Raw genomic sequence first — 21,743 nt, forward strand, 5'->3', positions numbered from 1 at the left:
AAAAATGGGTGCCTTCTATGGCAGGTCGTAGTTTGACATTAGAGAATTCGATTTAGTTTAATCGAAGTTTTTGTCAACATATTTCGCCTGTGTACTAGATTTTAATAGATCGAAGAAACATTTAGATATCGAATCGAAAAATTTTGAAAGTAAATTAAATACTGTTCTCAAAATTCATGATTTTAAAGAACCATTTGGATACCTCGCAAATATATTTCACATCGTGTGAGAGTCATATGTAAAGTGATTTTTTAACTCAGATAACAAATTGTGTGAAGCGCCTTAAAGTATACTATAAAAAATCTGAGACACACATAAATAAATGATTTTTTTTTTTCATTGTTAAAGCTATTTCTCTCTATATTTTTACGCCAGCTTTTTAATACACTTTTATGACTACTTCAAGTTTTCAATGTCATTTAAAAAAGCTTCAAGTTCTTTTGTTTTCAATATTCTGCAACTTACACAAACATATCAAGCGAATCATGACAAACCATATGTCTTTTCTTTATATTTCTCTTCCCGTCTCTCTCCCAAAATCCCCGGTGATAACTATAATTTTATTCCATAGGATGAATGGATCCAATAAAATCTAAAGTAATTTTTTAAATAAATTCTAAAATATTTTTTTCAAAAAAAAGCTTTTCCAAATATTTTTGTAATTTTTTTCCTCTTAATGAAATTCATATACAACTTTTTCTAACTATTTACGATTATCGCCAAATCAAACGAAGAATTACAATTGAGATTAAAAAAAACAAGATTTAGGTAAAAAAATATATATTTCAACTTGATGTAGAAAATTATGAACGGGGCAAATTGGTAAGCGGTGTTTGTTTTGCATGTATACGTGTGTTTTTTTGAAAATGCCCTACATGTTAATGTTTTCCCAGTTGCCTTTCTGCGTTTTTTGCTACGTTTTTCCAATGAAAATAACAGCATGCGAAATGAATACAATTTAATTAACAATAATTTTTTTTTTCATACGAAATTTTGCTGAAGCGAGAAAGTCATTGCTAAGAGAAAGTTTACACTTTGAATATCACAGTATTGGACCAAAGGTTTATAACTCCACTAAATATAGGTTATGTGTCTACCAATGGTATGCAGACCATCATGTGTCGTCCATGCCAAACTGTAAACACATGTCAAAATTACAGCTCTATCCTCATGAAATTTAACATGAGACCAGGGTTAGAGACTAAGCAAATTTCTTTCATTTCAAGAATTGTATAAAGCAAATTTATAAATATAATTTATAGAATGGATATCAAGTCGATGATATTTACCCTCAACCAAGGCCTATGTCAGTCACAATGATTACTTTGATAACAATTTGACAAAAAACATAGCAGTATTTGCACTATTGTTATTGCCTTTCATTGAATCTGAAATCAATTTTTTGACAGCAAACATTGTTGTCAGATGCACTTACAAGCCGACCATATATGGGTCATGGTACAAATCCTAGAAGCTCTGTGCCAGAACCTGCAAAGATTTCAGATATATTCCTTCACCCAATTTGTAAGTAGTACAAATACATTTCGAATAATTATAGTACACATTCCAAATTCCCCCTCTTAATCAAAGACACCAAAAGAGATGTCCACATAAAATTTCAGGATTTCAGCTCTATTCTTTCTCCCAATATCAAATTTAGTACTATTTGGTGCTTTTCGAACAAATATTTATTTTCGAAAACACCCCATATCTCAATTTCCGACACCAACAGAGACATCAATATCAAATTTCAGGATTTCAGTTCTATTCCTTCACCCTACACAAAATTTAGTACCACTTAATACTTTTCGAACAATTACGGTACACATTTCCAAAACCACCTCCATATCTCAATTTCCGACACTAACAGAGACATCTATATCAAATGTCGGGCTTCCAGCTCTATTCCCTCATCCAATACAACTTAGTACTTTTCGAATAAGTGTAATACACATTTACAAACCTCCGCCAAATTTTAAACACAGATACCATCAGTAATTTAAATATCAGATTTCAGAAATTTATCTCTATCACTTCCCGCAATACCTAATATTGTACCATTCGTTAATTTACGTACAATTATAGTGCACACAGCGACCCTAATAACAATTTTCAGATTTCAAGCACGACTTGTTCACCCCATACCAAATTGTACCAGATATTGTACCGTTTAGTACACATAAGTACGAATTTCCAAAACTTCCTACATACTCCACTCCTAGACTCCAAACTTGATCTTATTTCCAATTTTCAGGATACCAGCTCTATTGGTTCACCCAAATCCAAATTGTACCAAATTAAGTACCATTTAGTACACTTAGGTAAAAACTTTAATAACTACCTGTACAAAATACTTTGTACATACTTTTGAGTGCGGCTGAGGCGCTGGGAAAATCCAACAATTAAAAATAAATATTTCCAAATTATCAGTTTCCCAGCGGTCATAAAATATCACATGTGTAGAATTAAGTGATCTTGTGCGCTGTCGCATACGATAATGTGTAAGATAATAAAGGTCATGACCCACACACACAGTATCGATGCGTACAGTGGATAGCCAAGACCACTTGAATGAAGGGACAAGCACCCATGCAATGTTTCTTTTAAATCTAATAATAGATAAGAACAATTGTGTGGCTGCGACTAGGTTAAGTTAGATTAGTTTCAGTAGTACGTAAGGAACATATTTTAAAAATAAAATTAGAATTGAATCTACAGCCAGACCATTCGGTCGTGTTTTCTCTTCTCCCGCTTACATATGGTCAATCGAGCCTTCACTTTTTTATAAAGTGGAAATAACTAGCGGCCGTAAAAAAATTGTAGGAGTTTTCCCCCACCAGTGGTAAGAGACTCACTACAAGCAGAAATAGATATTCTCCAGAAATAGAGGAGAATTTCTAAAAAAAAAAAAAAAAAAAAAAAAAAAAAAAAAAAAAAAAAAAAAAAAAAAAAAAAAAAAAAAAAAAAAAAACAAAGTCCGTTGAGGCATTTTAAATATAAGACCATAGGGGCATTTTAAAATAATAGCCGAAGGGACTAATTTGAATAAAAAAAGCCATAGGGGCAAAAGAAATAAAAAAGCCACAGGGGCAAAAACAAAAAAAAAAAAAAAGCCATAGGGGCAAAAACAAAAAAAAAAAAAAGCCATAGGGGCAAAAATAAAAATAAAACGAAAAGAGGACAACAGAAGTCCCAAATAAAAAAAAAAAAAAATATATATATACATAGTTTTGAAAAGAGGACAAAGAGTCCCATCTAAAAAATTTTAAATTCATTCAAAAATGTTCAAAGACATAGAAGAAGCTGTCACCACTTTGGCAGACTATTTCGAGGTGTTAACGTCGACGTCAACCTTTGAAAAAGTGAAACACGTCGAGGCATGGAAAGTACTGGTAGAAAATACATATTACCAGTTACGACGGTACTTGAGGATATACCAAAAATATCTTCCAAGCCATATGAATGCATTACCATGTGAGGTGGATATGTGTTTACTGTCGGCAATGAAACTTCTAACAACTCGGAGTCGGAAATCCACAGATATGTACATCGATGATGAAATCGAAGAGTCGATGAAACCTCCATTAGGATGGATGCTCTCCGTAAAATGTGACTATTCAACTTGGGAAGAACAATTGGAAGAAAGCAGACAATTAAACTACGTAGAAAAAAAGGAAGATTACGACAGAGAATTGGAAGATGGTTTGCACGGACAAATGCGAGCCTATGAACACAATTTACAATCTCTGCAGGGGCAAGTAATCAAACTGCGTTCTCAAATAAAAATCGAAGTTGAAAAAAGTGAACGGATATTGAGAAATGCGAAGGCCCACGAAAAATATCTGCTCGCCCAACATGAAGAAAACATGCGGGCCAAGGATGAAGAATTGGAAGAGAAATATCGTGTTCATAAAGGTCAAGTGCGACATCTGGAAACCAAGTTAGAAAATATGAATGAAAAATTAGCTAGTTTGGAAGGAGCGCGGCAAGTCGTCGAAGCTGAGAGAGATGACCTGCCCAAACAACTGACAAATTTAAGAGAGGGACTTAATGCTGATAATCTAAAACAGATTCGCTGCTTAGAAGGTAATATTGTGAAGTTTTTCCCGCCGGCAAGTCCTCAATTTGAGGAACAAGATGATGGAGGAAATTCAGAGGTCGAATCCGCCCCCACCAATGAAGCACTCGGTGAAGAACGAATGGATTTTTACGATGACAACGAAAAGATTGATAATGGGGACTACCTAAATATACATTTGGTAAGAGAAGAAATAAATAATCTTGTTGCAGAAGAGACAAAAGAAGGAAAGCCGTTATGCACAAAAGGCCCCAACATTTACGGCGAATATAATTATTACGACAACGATTCTAATGGAAAAGAACGCATCGAAGAAGTGGGAAAAGCCGAACAAATTTCTCTGGCTCCGGTTCCGAAAGAAATCAATAGCAAACCGTCAATGGCCATTAAAACAGAAGACGACAAACCGAAACTTACCATAAAACCATTGCCAATACTTTTCTACAGTGATGATGACAGTCTGCAACGATGGACTATCAAATCGGCAGCATGGACAATGAAGCCGGCAGATAAAGGTGGCGGTATCGACAAGAGAGACTGGGCAAAGAAATGGAGTCGTTTCCTGAAAGCGGTTACTTAACGAGACATTCATATTATTTTACATAGTATATACATGTTTATATATAGATTATATTTCATATTGTTATATTTGAATATTTCGTGCCAATCATTTTATAAAAAAAAAAAAATACAGTCCACTATAAAAATATACACATTTAAGCCGCCCGGGAGAATGTACAAAATACTTTGTACATACTTTTGAGTGAGATTGAGGCGCTGGGAAAATCCAACAATTAAAAATAAATATTTCCAAATTATCAGTTTCCCAGCGGTCATAAAATATCACATGTGTAGAATTAAGTGATCTTGTGCGCTGTCGCATACGATAATGTGTAAGATAATAAAGGTCATGACCCACACACACAGTATCGATGCGTACAGTGGATAGCCAAGACCACTTGAATGAAGGGACAAGCACCCATGCAATGTTTCTTTTAAATCTAATAATAGATAAGAACAATTGTGTGGCTGCGACTAGGTTAAGTTAGATTAGTTTCAGTAGTACGTAAGGAACATATTTTAAAAATAAAATTAGAATTGAATCAACATCCAGACCATTCGGTCGTGTTTTCTTTTCTCCCGCTTTACACTACCCATATCATACAGTCCAATAATCTAATAGTATTTCAGGATTCCAATTCTATTGGTTCTCCAAAATGTAAAATGTACCAAATTTACTACCTACATTTCTCAGTCCTAGAATGCAATGGTAATTTTATTTCTAAATTCCAGTATTCCATCACTATCGGTTCACCCAAATCGAAATTGTACCAAATTTAGTACTTTTTGTACACATTTCAAAAACTTCTTCCATGTACCAATCCTACAGTCCTCCTGTAAAGTTATTGGTAAATTTCAGAATTCCAGCTCCATGCGTTCTTCCAAATTCAAATTGTACTAAATTTAGTACCGTTTAGTACTTTTCGTATACATGAGTGCACACGTCCAAAACTACCTCCTTACATCGATTCTACTCCTCAACCTTGATTCCCATTCCCAATTTCAAGCCGTTAACAAGATACGAAATCGTACCAAATGCAGTACATTTTAGAACTTTTCGTACACGAATATTGCGAATTTCCAAAAACCCTTTGGTACATCTATCATACTATCAACCCTGATATAGCTCCTCAAATACAAAGGGCGCCATATTTAGAGTACATTTTACTACTTTTCGTACCATGTAGGTCCACGTTTTGGTATAACCCCATATAACGGTACCTCCCGATATTCGTTATTTTGATGATTTTAGCGACATTAATCACCGGAATGGTTTCAAATTTGGTATTTGAAGTTCGTAACGAATACTACAGCCTAGGACAGAAAATTGTCTGTGCAGGTTCACGTCTTCGTATATCCCCCATACAACGGTCCCTCCCGATATTCGGTATTTTGATGATTTTAGAGAAATTATTCACCGAAATAATTTTCAGCCTAAGGCAAAAATTGGCTGTGCATGTTCACATTTTGGTATAGCCCTCATATTTTTTTTTTTTTGATGATTTTATGTACATTATTCACCGGAATTGTTTCAAATTTGGTATTTGAAGTTCGTAATGGATACTACAGCCTATGACAGCAAATTGTCTGTATTAACCCTAATATAGCTGCTACATTCGGTTATTTTAAAATTTTAGCAGAAATTTTGAAAATTGCCAAATCTATTCCAAATGGTAGAGGGTATTCAAAGTTCGGCCCGGTCGAACTTACAGGTTTTTTTTACTTGTTTTTTTTTTTTTTTTTTTTTTTGAAGTTAGAATAAGATTTATCAGCTCCTCAACAGTTCTAGCTTAATTCTTATTCGCCATACTATGTTCATGTACATTCATACATTCGTGGGCTCACGTCAGGTAACCTCTTTTCCATCTGACCCTAGTTAAAGAATTAAGGCTAAAGTCCATCCAACTTCAAAAAAAAAAAAGAATAGATTTAAATGTAATTTTAAAACCAATGGGAAATTTGTAAATTGAGTAGCATAGCCGGGTCCGAATTCGTTTAACAAAAAATGTTAAATCCAGGGCGAAGGTCACGAGTTCTCTGTTGTTTTTTTATGATGACCGAAAGTTTCTAACTTTAATTAGTTATTAACTGAATAACAATAACTTATTGTTTCCCTTGACACAAAAAAAGTTCGCTTTTGTTAGGGGTGTGTAAACCTTCTTTTATGCTATGAACAATTTATGTCCAAATTTACCTCCAATTAAATTCTAGATTTTATGCATATGTGTGTACATACATACGTTCTGATTTGGCAAATAATATTAAAGCTAGACCTTAATATAAAATTTAATAATAGTTTTTGTATTTCTTTGTTATTTTTCATTATTTAAATCAATAAAACTTTTATATTTATGTTTTTTTTTAATATAAAATGTAATAAAAAAATTGTATATAAAATGTTGAATCGTTCAATTTATCTGTGAGTTTAACGAATCCCTCTGTTCAATTCTTTTTCTAACTCTACTATGCTACGTTTTTTATACGCTTCAAAGTTCCAAAGATTTCTGCTTGGCTTCACTTTATAAATAGTTTTCCAACAATTTATAATGTTTTTTCTTCTCTAAGTAATTTTCAAAACATCGAAACAATAAATCGATGTTCCATGTTCATCAAAAGTTTGAAACGGAAACCTTAATTCAACTTGTTTATTGCTAAAATTTTCAAATGCTTATCTTTCCCATTTTGGCTGTTTATTTTTCTTAACACATTTCGCATATGTTTTTGTTTATGCTTTGTTTGCCAGCAGTTTGTTCTACTCAAATAAAATAATAATAATAAATTTTTAATATTTTTTTTTTATATTTATTTATTTTACAGATCAAAACTTAATTCAGCAGCTGCAGATCGAAGCATTAGAAAATTATGAGCAGACAAAAAGCGGAGATAAAACTTAAAACGAAATAATTTAAACCGTTTTTTATAGCAAACACACAATCACACACTCTCTCTCTCCTACTCCTACTACTCTCTATACATAGAATAATAATACCCCCTCTCTCTAATTTTTCTACAAATTAAGTAAACTAAAATAAAAGAAAAGAAAACAAGAAAAATCATAAAATATAAATAATAGGTAAATATTTAAACAAATTGAACTCCAAATACAAATTAAAAAAAAAAACTAAAAAAACCGATCGCACATTTGCAATTGAAACTGAACCAAGTGAAAGAAAAAAGTAATTAATCAACAAATTAAAATTTTTAATAACAATACTAAGGTCTACTATTTTGTTTTGTAAATGTAAAGAAAAAAAATAAAAAATAAAATAAATTGTGTTTTTAGTTCTTAAGTCATTTATAACCTTTTTTTTAAACTACAAAGATATAAACATTGAACAAATAAATATAAAACATTACAATATTTTTTTCTTTTATAATTTTTTTTATTATTTATGTTATGTTTTTTGTATTTCCTTATATCGATACAGTTGTAATCTCATTTATTTTTTTGTATGTATATTTTACTGTAACACTTATTTCAAATCAAATATTATCTTACAATAAATGTGTTTTTTTTTACAAACGAATAACCAAGATGGAATTGTTGATATTCGAAATAAACCAATACTTAACTATAATTTGTATGTATATTCTTTTGTTGTTTTGGCAATAAAATGAAGAAAGAAAGAAAAAACAGAACTAACTAAAATAAATGTTTTATTTGAAGTTTAATTATGCAGAGAATAAGTCAATCTGAGCGGTTAAATTATAAGTTCACTAGAGTAAACACCCAAAGCTTTTGGAATACTCAGAGCTATTTTTAAAATAACAATCTTAACCAAAAACAAGTTAAAAAGCAGCTAAGTTCGGCCGGGCTGAACTTTTAATACCCTTCACCATTTGGAATAAACTTGATAAATTTCAAAAAAATCCTAAAACTACCACTTAAATGGAAATAGTTATATGGGGACTATACGAAGACGTGGACCTGCTTACGATTTTTTTTTGTCATAGGCTGTAGTACCCACTACGAACTTCAAATACGAAATTTGAAACAATTCGCTAAAATCGTTAAAATATCGAATATCGGGAGTTACCTTTATATGAGGGATATACGAAAACGTGAACCTGCATGCGAATTTTTTTGTCATAGGCTGTAGTACCCATTACGAACTCTAAATACGAAATTTATTACAATTCCGGTGAATAATGTCGCAAAAATCATTAAAATACCACGTAGCGGGACGTACCGTTACATGGGGGCTATACGAAGACTTCGACCTGCGTACGAAAATGTTTGCCAAAGATTGTAGTACGCATTAGAACTTTCCAATACGAAATTTGAAACGATTCCGGTGAATAATGTTGTTGAAATCATCAAAAAAAAACCAACTATCGGCAGATACCGTTATATGGGGGCTATACGAAGTCGTGGACTTAAATACAAACATTTTTGTCATAGGCTGTAGTATCTATTATAAACTTTAAATACCAAATTTGAAGCAATTCCGGTGAATAGTGTCGCTAAAATAATCAAAATATCAAAAAAATGGGGCAATAAGAATACGTGAACCTGCGCAGACAATCTTCTGTCATAGGCTGTAGTATTCACTTCAAATTTCAAATACCAAATTTGAAACAATTCCGGTGAATAATGTCGTTAAAATCATCAAAATGGCGATTATCGGGAGGTACCGTTATATGAGGGCTATAAGAAGACGTGGTCCTGTACTGACAATTTTCTGTGGTAGGCTGTAGTACCCATTACGAACTTCAAATACCAAATTTGAAAGAAAACTCTGATGAATAATTTCGCTAAAATCATAAAAATACCGATTAACGGAAGGTACCTATAAATGGGTACGAAGATGAGGACCTGCACAGACAATTTTCTGTCATAGGCGGTACTACCCATTACGAACTTTAAACACCAAATTTGAAACAAAACCGGTGAATTATGTCGATAAAATCATTAAAATACCGAATATCGGAGGCTATACGAAGACGTGAACCTGCACAGACAATTTTCTGTCATAGGCTGTAGTACCCATTACGAATTCCAAATTCCAAATTTGAAACATTTCCGGTGAATAATGTCGCTAAAAACATTAAAATGTCGAATATATGGAGGTACCATTATTTTGGGGATATACGAAGACGTGGACATGCACAGACAATTTTCTGTCATAGGCTGTAGTATCCACTACAAACTTCAAATACCAAATGTGAAACAATTCCGGTGAATAATGTCGCTAAAATCATCAAAATACCGAATATTGGGAGGTACCGCTATATGAGGGCTATAAGAAGACGTAAACCTGCACAGACAATTTTCTATCTTAGGCTGTAGTATCTATTGTGAACTTCAAATATCAAATTTGAAACAATTCCGGAGAAAAATGTCGTTAAAATCATGACAGCCCCGATTATCGGGAGGTACCGTTATATAGGGGCTATATGAAGACGTGGACCTGCGTACAAAAATTTTTGCATAGGCTGTAGTACCCATTACGAACTTTAAATATAAAATTTGAAACAATTCCGGTGTCGTTAAAATCATGGACCTGCGTACAAAAATTTTTGGCATAGGCCCATTACGAACTTTAAATATAAAAATTGTGAAAATGACGAATATGGGGAGGTACCATTATGTGTGGGCTACACGACATAGCCCATTTACGAACTTAACCTGCCTACTGGTAAACTATGTATGTATGCAAAATTTTAGCCTTCTATCTCAATTCGTTCGAAAAATAGAGTTATTACAAGAGACAGACAAACACATGGACACACAGACAGACAGACATCGCTAGATCGTCTTAGAATTTTACGCTGATCCAGAATATATATACTTTGTAGGGTCTATTATGAATATTACGAGGAGTTACAAACGGAATGGCAAAGCTAATATATCCTCCATAGTATGGTGGAGGATATAACAAAGGATCGCCAACTGTGTAATGTTTAAAACATAGTTTCGAAATTCGATAGATGCTTCGATTCGTCTCCATTTTTTTTTCAAAATTGCGGAGTCAACATATTTTTAATCACATTACCACTAAAATAATAATTGGTAACGTATGAATCCAACCGACAAAAAGAAAACAAATTATGTAATAACGGCCAAAAATATCCATAAGACAAATGTAATTTCTCACACAAATTTGTGTTGTTGACATCCCACCGTTGTGTATTTGGTATGGTAGTCAGCGCCATCTTGCAATTCAATTGTATCATACTTACTATACTACGTGCAACTAGAGGGCTCTGTAGACACCGTGGAATATACTGTCGTTATTACACACAACAATATCAATTTAGTACATCCCCAAACCACACGCCAATGACGTTACTACACCGTGGCGTTATTAATGAGTTCTTTTGGCACGTGAAAAAAATGTGGTGTTTCAGTTGGCAATCGAGGGACTTCAGTTGTTTTGTAAAAGTTGTAAAAAATAGTAAAGAGCATACACAGAGGTAGATGTATCAGCACTTGTGAACACCATATATCGACAACTGCAAAAATTTTGTGCGAAGTGATGATTATTTGTATACCCTCAGCCATATGGCTACTGCGGCACTGTTATCTTTGAACCAAGACCCTAGTTATCTTCAACCAAATCCTTTTAAGGACATTTGAAGTAAAGAAAGTCTTAAAGTCGGGGCCGACTTTATGATACCCTACACCACTTTGCTAATTAAGTAAAGCTCCGCATAACAATTAAAAGTTTTTATGGGAGAATTCCATCATACACGCTATAATTATAATTATAATTTAAAGTTCAAAGGACTAAATATGCCGAAGCATTTGTATCTTTTAAATTCGGACTTATATTGCCCGTTTGGTGCACAATTAATTTGAAATCGGATAAAGATATATATGGGAGCTAAATCCAAATCGGAACCGATCTCGATAAAATTTGGCACAGATATGTCTGAGCTGCATTTGATATATTTCCCTGAATATCGTTGTACCCCGTAACAACATTTCGGCTGTGGGTAACAAATATAACAAATCGGATGAACAGTATATATGGGAGCTATAGCTATATCTGAACCGATCTTCACCAAATTTGACATACTAGCTTCGAGACTCAATTCGGTCGTAAGTGCCAAATTTCATCCCATTTGGGCAAATATTAGACGTTTGGTGCACAATAAAAGGTAAATCGGACGAAGTTATATATGGGAGATATATCCAAATCTGAACCGATCTCGATAAACTTTAGCAAGTGTATTTCTGAGCTGTATTTGATCAATTTCCCCAAATATTGTTGTTACAGAGTGCATATTACGGCTGCGGAGGACAAAAATAACATATCGGATGAACAATATATATGGGAGCTATAGCTAATCTGAACCGATTTCGATCAAATTTGGCAAACTTATTTTCAGGCCTAATTTGGTTGTATGTGCAAAATTCTATACTATTCGGGCTTATATTACACGTTTGGTGCACAATAAAAGGCAAATCGGACGAAGATATATATGGGATCTATATCTAAATTTTTACCGATTATCTCCAATTTCAATAGGGTTCGTCCTTGGGCCAAACAAATGATTTGTGCAAAATTTCATCTGGATAGGGCAATAAATGAGAACTGTATTTTGTTTACAAAAATACATGGACAGACGGACGGACGGGCATGCATAAATCGACTCGGAATGTGATTCTATGCAGATCATCAAAAGGAACTATGGGTCTATCTCGTTTCCTTTTGCCTGTTACAAACAAATGCACAAAGATATAATACCCTGACCACCTTGTGGTGTAGGGTATAATTATTGTCAAACTTAGAATGACTTTGGACATGGCCAATATCGGTCCACTCCTTCTGGTACCTCCCCACAAAATGTCGAAATTTTCAAAAAAAATATGTTACTGCACTGAAAGAGAAAGGATAAGCCGATTTTGTTTTAACTTTGCAAATTTTAATATCAGCATCATTTCTAGGTGTGGTGAGAAAATGGACAATATAGGTCCACTCCATCAAGTACCTCCCCTACACAGGGTCAAAAAATAACTCTTATAAAATGTGATCACATTACATATATCACAATATTTTTATTAACCCACGATTGAGATCGGACCATTCCTTCTGGTAGCTCACACACAAATAGTCCAAGTTTTGAATAACCAAACGATCATAAAAGCCGAAATAAGCATCCGGTTATGTTCATATTTCACACATCCCATTATTTCTACTAACACAAGATTTGTTGTGGAAATGGGATATATGGGTCGAGTCTTTCAGGTACTTTCCCCACAAAGGGTAAAAATTCAGCTCATAACACGCGAAATTAACATCCGATTCCATCCAGACTTGGTACATATCAATATTTCCATCAACACAAGATCTGTTATAAAGATGGTAGAGAAATAATAATAACGCAAGATCTGTTGTGAAGATTATTTATATATATATATATATATATATATATATATATATATATATATATATATATATATATATATATATATATATATATATATATATATATATATATATATATGTAAAATGTTCGATTTTCTTGTAATTTTGCCATACCAATACTTTTATCAATATCACATATCTCATACAAAGTGAAGGAAGTAACCAATATGGTCCAAACCTGGCACTTCGCAATATTAAGGCATTCATTCATTTTAATACAGTCCCAAAAAAAAAAAAAAACAAAAAAAACTTTAAGTTCTGCCGAGCCGAACTTTGAATACCCTCCACCATTTGGAACGAATTTGGCAATTCTCAAAAACAATGAAATCCGTTAAAAATTCTGTTTAAATCTTAAATCATCAAAATGCCGAATATCGGGAGGTACCGTTATATGGGGGGCTATACGAAGACGAGGACCTGCACAGAAAATTATCTGCCTTAGGCTGAAGTAGCCATTACGAACTTCAAATACCAAATTTGAAACAATTCCGGTGCATAATGTCGCTAAAATCATCAAAATACCAAATATCGGGAGGTACCGTCATATGAAGGCTATACGAAAACATGGACCTACATGGCTTATTTTCTATACCAAAAGTCCTGCAGGTATAATATACATTTGAGTAGAATTTTATCAATCTACTTCAATTCGTTCGGAAACTAGAGTGATTTCCACACACGGACAGACGGACGGAAATCGTTAAATTTAATGCTGATCAAGAATATGTACACTTTGTGGGGTCTAAAATGTATATTTCGAGGTGTTACAAACGGAATGACAATCTTAATATACCATCCATACTGTGGTCGGGGGTATAAAAAACCTTTATAATAACCGACCGAAAAATGTTGACAAAATCTTCGCAATACCTGCTATATGGATTCTGTATAAAACGAAATCTTACGCTGAAAAAAATCCTGCAATGAAATCAACGCCAATTCGCCTGAAAATTTGGAATGACAATCTTCTACCAGTTTTATAGAAGACCAGCTCGATATTGTCGATCGCCATACTTGTCCTATCTAACAAAATTCAATCATTCCGTTTTCAAGCCTTGCATGACTTATGAGCCCAATATTTTATTTGGTTATTTTCTTACATGACTTTTGTACACTTCAAATGGCATAAAAATAAATATTTGCTCGGCAATAAATCTAAATTTCTTGCTGGTTGTACTTTCATATTTAAGGAAGAACTACAATTCCAATTTGACAATTTATGGACATCAAAAAAATAATTTGTAATTGAGATTACCAAGATGACAAGCAGCTGATGATCAATTAGACAAATTAAAGGGACAATCATATTTCTGGTATTGTATGACAAATGACAACGCGAACGAATGACGTATGTATGCATCTCCATTTATTTAATAAATAAAATAAAGTTAGGAATTTTTGGTTTATTTTTCATTAAGAATTACTATCCAATTTCTCAATAATCCTATCAATTGCCATCAATTAATTTGACAACTGCGAACATCCCCTAAACACATCGATAATCGATTAACGCTAACGATAAGTGATGCCCATACATTGTAATCAAGAACGAGAGAGAATGACAGAACAATGAAAATGCTGCCAAACCATACTAGCTGATTTTCATTCGCTGTCAAAAATTCGACATACACGGACGTGACGTCGTTTGTGATTTTTCTGTCTTGAAGAGAATACAACAAACGTTGTGTGTACGGCAATAGTATAAAATTCATTTATTTTGTCAAAGCAAAATTCAAGAATCCACAAAGAAATTAAAACGAAATCGATTAACAAGAAGCCACAATGTAAAAAAATGTGCGTGGATTGAAATTTCCTTATTAGAAAAATATAATATTTAAAACGGGGCAAAGTCGTAGTCGTTGTTGTTAGTTCAGCCGTCGTCGTCGTCATCGTGGTAGTTGTGTGTTTCTTTTTTGCTGCCTATTGTGTTTGGGTGTGTGTTTGGCTGAATTTTCATAATTTTTTAATTTGACGTCGCCCTTGTTTTTTTGTTTGCTGCTGCTGTTTGTTGTTCTTATTGTGTGCTATGTTGCTGCTGCTTCTCTTCCTTTACAAATTAGTTATTATTTTTTGTTAATTATTTTTTTTTTCTCATTCGTTGTGTGGAAGAGAGGGGGCAAAGTGTTGTGAAGTTTGTGTCGGTGTGAAATTGTACTTGGCAAGAATAATTTATCGAGTTATCAAATAATGAAAGAAAATTTAAGGCCCAACAAGAAGTGGAGGCATAATAAAGAAATTATACCAAGAAATTCGTCGTCCCCAACAAAACCAGCAGCAAGTATTAACAGAAAAAACACAGAAATGAAGAAAATAATAAAATAATAATTGTTCGATGAGTGTTGGCGTGTCGTCCGCAAATATATTGCTGCTGCTTCTTTGTGTATGTGGTTGTGTTCTGGTGGCTCAAGACACGCACGCCCCATTGTTAACCCCCTTTTTTATTATTTAATAACTAAAGTGTCAAAAAATAATTAACCAGAATTATTGTTTAATACGAAATAAAACAAAGGCATTGAGTGAGGTGTAAAAATCTCCACAAGTTTTAACAATTTAAAGCAGACATATCAGATTTGTGCAATATGTGGCAAGAGAAACCGTGGTGAAATTGAAATTGCAATGTGTCAAGGCAAAGGCTGTGAAAACAACAACAACACAAAAAACCTCCAGCAATTTGCCACTCTTCTTACAAAGAGATGCAATAACAACAACAATAATAATAAATGTAACACAACAACTATGTATTTCGATGAAATTACAACGTTGAAGGTGTTTTGTTTTTGCCACATTCTCTTTTTCTCACAACATGCTCTCTCGCTCTCGTGACTCTCATTGTGTGTACGGTTTTTTTTTTTTGGAGAAAATTATTACTACTGTCATTGTCTTCTTGTCTCTGCTGAAGTGTCAAATTGGAATACGGGCAGCAGCAGCTGAGTTCAATTGGCAAACAGACCACTTGTTTTGCCTGTTTCGGTGCAAAAAAGGAAAAACAAAAGATAAAATGAAAGAAAAACAAAAAACGGTGAAAGAAGAAGAAATAAAACAAAGCAGATATTAAAGGAAATATTTGATTACACTTCTTTGGAGCAAAAAAATCTTGTTTTCTTTTGATTCATTTTGTGTGTGTGTGTGAATGTGTGGAGTTTAGTGCTTTCCTAGGCTGCTGCTGCAGAGTTCTTTGAGTTGTATTTGATCTCTTAACTGGAGATGATTATTGTTGTGCTGACGCCCAGAAAAGAAATAATAAAAAAACAACAACAATAACAACCAGCTAATTGTGAATATTGCAAAAAGAAATACAATGCAAAAGAAAAAACGTCAACGAGTTTAACCAAAAATAAACACAATCCGCAACCACTTGTCTTTCAGTGAGACAGACAAACAGAACACACACCGGACGACAGTGTTTGTCAACCGCAACAACGTCTGCGTCAACGTTGACGTGCACGTTTTTGCGCTGGCAGCGGCAAACGACGCTAAATAGTTGTTGTCTGTCCCCCCGTCCCCAACGTCGCCAGTGCAACAACAACTCTTTAGCGTTCTAATGTGAATGAAACTGATGTTTGTGTTGTTCTTTGTTCTTTATGTTTTTTTTTATTTTCGCATATTATTTGTCATCTAAAAAGACGCAGAAAATGAAAATAATAATAATAAATTTAAATAAACAATTTTCTTCCACTTTTCTCTAGGAACCCCAAGCTTTTTCCCCATTTAAACGATAACAAAAACATAAAATTATGCAATTTAAGAATATAATAAACGTTTCGTGTTTCGATGATAAAAATTAGCCACTTAATAATAAAAAATACATAATTATCAATTACGCCATAACAAAAAAGCAAAACAAAAATAAATTAAAAAAATCAAAATAGAAAAAAATTAAAACAAAACAAAAATTCCATCATCACTGTGTCTTTGTTTGGAGTGACTGTTAAAGCAAATACAAAAAAAAAAAAAATATTTATAAAAAAAATAACAAATTCAATTTAAAACTTCAATTTTTTATCTGTTGGAAATTATTTCTCCCTGAATTTCCAACGTCGAAAAAATTTGTCTTAAAAGTGTATCGTGTACCATTTGTGTCGTCGCTTTGTCAAGCCCACCATCATCAACTTTAAAACTCACCAAAAATGGCGGGTCATCACAATGCAAATCTTCTAAGTTCGGATATATCACGCCGCAATCCCCAGGATGAATACGAGCTCATCCAGAAAATTGGTTCGGGCACATATGGCGATGTTTATAAGGTAAGTTTATTGAAAATTTATTTGAAAATATATTAAAATATATTGAAAATATAATAAGAATCAAGAATGTAGTTCTAGAAGAATGATCAATGAGAAAAATCCACAATGCAATGGGTGCTAATAAACGGGTTTCCAACAAGAGACCATCGCTCCTGATATTTAATTAGAAAAGAGATATACACAAAAAAAAAAAAAAAAACGAAAATCTTGAGGTAGTCGTAAAGAGCCTTGTCGGACAGAAATACAACGGTTGGTCGGAAAGTTCGACATATTGGGAAAATTTAGTGACAAAACACCATATTTTGCAATACGCTATGGGTTTTAAGACTAAAAAATTCGTTTTGAATGATATTTCAAACCAGTCGATCATTAAAAATGTGATGTATTTGCAGTTTGGGCCCTTAAATGCATCGCAATTTTACCGAACAATTATCTTTACTGATCGGACCCATTTCCTACCTACACCAACAAGCAATATTGTCGCATCTGGGGCTCGAAAAATTGTTGAGTTACCCCCCAATGTGCGACTGTTTGGTGGGCTGCAGATGGGGACCAATTGCCACAAAATCAACGAAACGATTGCCCTTTTAGCGGAAAGTTTCCAAACGTGTTATTTTTCGATCGAGATTTCTTGATTTTACACCTTGCGACTTCTTTCTTTGGAAACACGGGAAAAAATAAGTAGCCAAATTCTCGCATTGGATTTCGAAACAAGTTTCGATCGAAATCAATACTGGAATTTCGAGGGAGCCTCAATGGATATTTTCAATTTCAAAATAAATTCCCTCGATTTTTTCGATATCAAATGAGGAATATTTTCCCAAATGGCGATTTAAGGCTTCAATAATGGAAGTCGTGTGGCTATTGAGGGATAATGGAAATTTTTTGGAAAGGATATGGCTCTGAATGCGTGCTGGTGGGTGACATTGTTTTTTATTATTAACGGCAAATCCTCAACTTTATTATGAAATGGCCTTTTGTGGATGTTGGTGGCACGTTTAGAGAAAATATAGAGGTTTTCGAAGGTGACTATGTAGTAAAGTTTTTACTATGCTTTTGCATATACATATATGTTGTAGTAGTTCCATGCAAATTTGTCATTCATTGTAACAAGTCCATGTGAAGTACCGATCCACGTGAAGTAGAATCGTGGATTCAAATGATTTTGTTTATTGGGATCGTTTCCTAAAAGGGCGGTGCCTAATTACAAAACTGCTACGCAACTCATAGTCGCTTAACACAATCGCCTGATGTCAGGGAGTTCCAATTTAGTTAGAGACCAATACTTGTGTGCGGTGAAATTAGCGTCGCGATTAAATTACCTCATTAGCCTTATGACCATTAGTTCACGGGCTTAGTTTATGCTCCCCATGCGAGGATTTTCAATAATTTTACACAAAGAGCCATCATTCCTTTGTGGTAGTGGTAAGTCGGACCTGTAGAGAAAATCGAGAACTTGATAGCAAATGATTTCTTCGAAATATGAGCGACGAAGTTGATATTTAATACCTAGTGTCTTGGTGCGTTGTGTCACTTCAACTTGGTTCTTTCCCGGAAAACACTCCCAAGTCTCCAATGAAGGGGAGAGTGGTATTTAATTGGACCAAAAACCACAAGATCCTGGTTGTTGTAATAGCGGTAATATTTGCCGACCGTCGAATTATTTTAATTTTGTTCTTCCAAGTCCAGATTTTCAAAATTAAATGAAAATGTCTCCACAACTGAGAGTTCAAATCCGAAATTAATACCTTTTTTCAGTTTCGTAATAGAATTTTGTCCTCTAGGGGAAAACATCTGGGACATCGTTGTTTTATAGCACATTTTGCGCATAAAATGTCGTTATTTACAACTTGTATACCCTCCAACATGGAGGGTGTACCAATAATGACATTCCCTTTGTAGCTGTTCGAAGGAATGAGTTTAGACAATACAAAAGCATACAATTTTAACAATATCCGTTCCTATGGGACATGACACGTCTATACGTCAGTGGAAATCACTCTATCTCCGAATGGATATATTTTGCATATAGGTCCACGTTTTGGTAAAACCTACAATACAGGGTGAGATAAAAAAAAAAAAAACTGTAACAAAGTCAAACGCTATAATTTTTACATATTTTTTTAATTTTATTAAATGAAAGCAAAAAACGTCGGAAATGGCATCAAATTTTCGAATAAGTTTAGATTTGTTCGAATTATGGCCTTCGAACGGCCAATGAAACCGTCACACGCTACCCGAATATTGCTCCGCGGTATTTTGGCCCATTCCCGGCGAAGCGAAGCGTGATCGACACTAGTATTTTTTAGTGCCAACCTTGCTTTCCAAAATACTTCAGACACATTTGTTGGCATTTATTCTGATGCCACGGTCGATTAATACGAGCGGAGAGCGACCATCAGCTGTTATGGCGAACCAAACCATCACCATAGCCAGCGCTTGAGTTCTGGTGGTCAACGGAAGGTGCACATTTTCAGCTGACCTCTTTGGCAAGTAAACACCATCATTTTGTTTGTTTTCTCATCGGAGAAAGCCAAATTCTGCAGTTCACCACTTTCGGCCAAGCGAAGCAACTCTTTAGCTCTTCAAAGTCTATTTTCTTTCTGTTGCGGTGTAAGTTCTTGCATTTTTTGGAATTTTTATGGCTTTACCCCGAGCTCATTTTTCGATATTTGCGGAATGGAATATTGCTCACGAACCATTTTTCGGTCACTGCGACGCGGGCTTCGATCAAGTGGCTTCTTTACTTTTCGAACCATTTCTGCTGATGTTGCTGTTTTCTTCTGTCCACTTCCTTGACTTCGGGCCACGCTACCAGTATCAGGTTAACGAGCTTTGGTAACAGACACAAACGATTTATTCACATTTAAATGCTGGAGTGTTCCTTGTGGTTTTCCAGCCAAATATAAAGAAATCAGACTATCACGCTTGAATTCCATCACAAATACCTTTTTTCTCGAAAATTCTTACCAAAATGAGCAGTCTCTGGAAGAATTTGAACAGCTGTCAGACCAGTGGCTTAGAAATGACAGCAGTCTGAAGTGGGTTGCAGTTTTTTCATCTCACCCTATATAACAATGTCACACCATTTTTTCTACCAAATTCGCTGTAAATCAGCAGCTTGCGTTATCAATAGACCAAGAACGTTTTTTCCTTTCGATATTTGGTATTTTGATTTTTTATTCAACATTTTTTAAGGGAAGTGTTTTTAATTTTGTATTTGGAGTTTGGCACTTTCAATGACAGAAATTTCTCTACATCGGTTCGCATTTTCCTGTTCTAATATTCCATATTTCGTTACTTCTAGCCATAAATTTCAAGGGCATTTTTTAAATTTGGTATTGTAAGTTCTGAAACGATATTTACCACATTATTCTGCTTCAAATGTTTACATTTTCAAATAGTGAAGGGTAAAGGTAAAACAACATTGCACACTACAGCTTCTTTGTTAAAATACTCAATATACTACCCCTCCAAATTAAAAAAAAAACTTTCGTATTCATTTTGTCATCCCTTAAAACAGAAAAAAATCTTTATGCATTTCATTTGATTTCAACAATTAACCCTTAACAAAATCATTGAAACATCCACAAACTGCCTCAACTGTATTTTCTGCGTTTTGTGAAAAATTGAAATATTTCAAAAAATCCCGACATTCCCAAAGTATTAATTCCAAAAGCATTGCCTCACATTTCGACAAGCACACCAGCCGCCAGCAGCAACCAAACAAACTTGACAACAGCAGCAGCAACAACAACACCCCTGTTCGCATTCGAAACCGAAAACAAAAAAATTGTTTACAATTCATTCAAGCACATTCTTCATTAGTAAACATTTAAATGTGTATGTAGAGTATATCTGAGAGGAATTCTTTTCCTTATTTCCTAATCCAAAGAAGAAAAAAAAAACAACTACAAAACAAAAATCAAAAACCTAGACATGCTCAGAACTCTTAATGACGTATCAAAATTGAGAAATTAATAACAAATCCAAATGGGGTTTTCAACTGCATTCAAAGTCTCTCTAACGCAGCAATTTGAAAAGATGCACACGCTGTATGTGGAGCGGAGAAAAATGAACAATAAGAAATGTGAGTGAACAATCGACATAATTGAAAACAAAGAAAAGAAAAAAGAATTTAGAGGAAGAACATTAACAAAACTAAATAAATTGGAATATTTTCATAAACTTGTGTGTACGATGAAAAAAAGAGGCAAATTTGCAGAGCAGATATTCGTAGAGAGGCACAATTCGTTGCAAGATCATTATCACGCCGCTATGCAAGGGGTTTTTAAATTAAGAAAACATACATTGGCTTAAAGATAGTCAGTTTGGAAAAATTAAAATGTTACGCATATTTCAAAAACTGTTAAGGTAGTATAAACAAATCTGCAATATAAAAGGCAATTTTTAAAATATGTTTTAGAAAAAAATTTAAACAGTTTTAAATTAAAAAAATTATCAAGCAATATTCAAACCTGGGCA

The 21,743-nt window shown here is 33.9% G+C and overlaps 2 protein-coding genes across 15 annotated transcripts in view; both read left to right on the top strand.

Annotated features, from left to right (window-relative positions):
- Nucleotides 1-7,805, top strand: part of LOC101900611 (uncharacterized) — a 153,818-nt gene extending 146,013 nt beyond the window's left edge. For 2 of the 6 annotated variants that reach the window (XM_005185729.4, XM_059130491.1), the window contains exon 15: nt 7,457-7,803. In XM_005185729.4, coding sequence (XP_005185786.2) covers nt 7,457-7,505 — 49 coding nt within the window. In that variant the 3' untranslated portion in view covers nt 7,506-7,803. Of the gene's footprint in view, nt 1-571; nt 605-7,456 lie in introns of those variants that run through there. The other 4 variants (XM_011295145.3, XM_005185733.4, XM_059130482.1 and 1 more) reach the window with 3 other exon arrangements.
- A 6,813-nt stretch (nt 7,806-14,618) lies between these two features.
- Nucleotides 14,619-21,743, top strand: part of LOC101887471 (mitogen-activated protein kinase kinase kinase kinase 5) — a 444,668-nt gene continuing 437,543 nt past the window's right edge. For 4 of the 9 annotated variants that reach the window (XM_059130462.1, XM_059130468.1, XM_059130469.1 and 1 more), the window contains exons 1-2: nt 14,626-14,947; nt 16,701-17,258. In XM_059130462.1, the coding sequence (XP_058986445.1) occupies nt 17,142-17,258 (117 nt within the window). In that variant the 5' untranslated portion in view covers nt 14,626-14,947; nt 16,701-17,141. Of the gene's footprint in view, nt 14,948-16,700; nt 17,259-21,743 lie in introns of all 9 variants that reach the window. The other 5 variants (XM_059130466.1, XM_059130464.1, XM_059130465.1 and 2 more) reach the window with 5 other exon arrangements.

This window comes from Musca domestica, unplaced genomic scaffold, assembly GCF_030504385.1.
Source record: "Musca domestica strain aabys unplaced genomic scaffold, Musca_domestica.polishedcontigs.V.1.1 75, whole genome shotgun sequence".
Lineage (NCBI taxonomy): Eukaryota > Metazoa > Arthropoda > Insecta > Diptera > Muscidae > Musca > Musca domestica.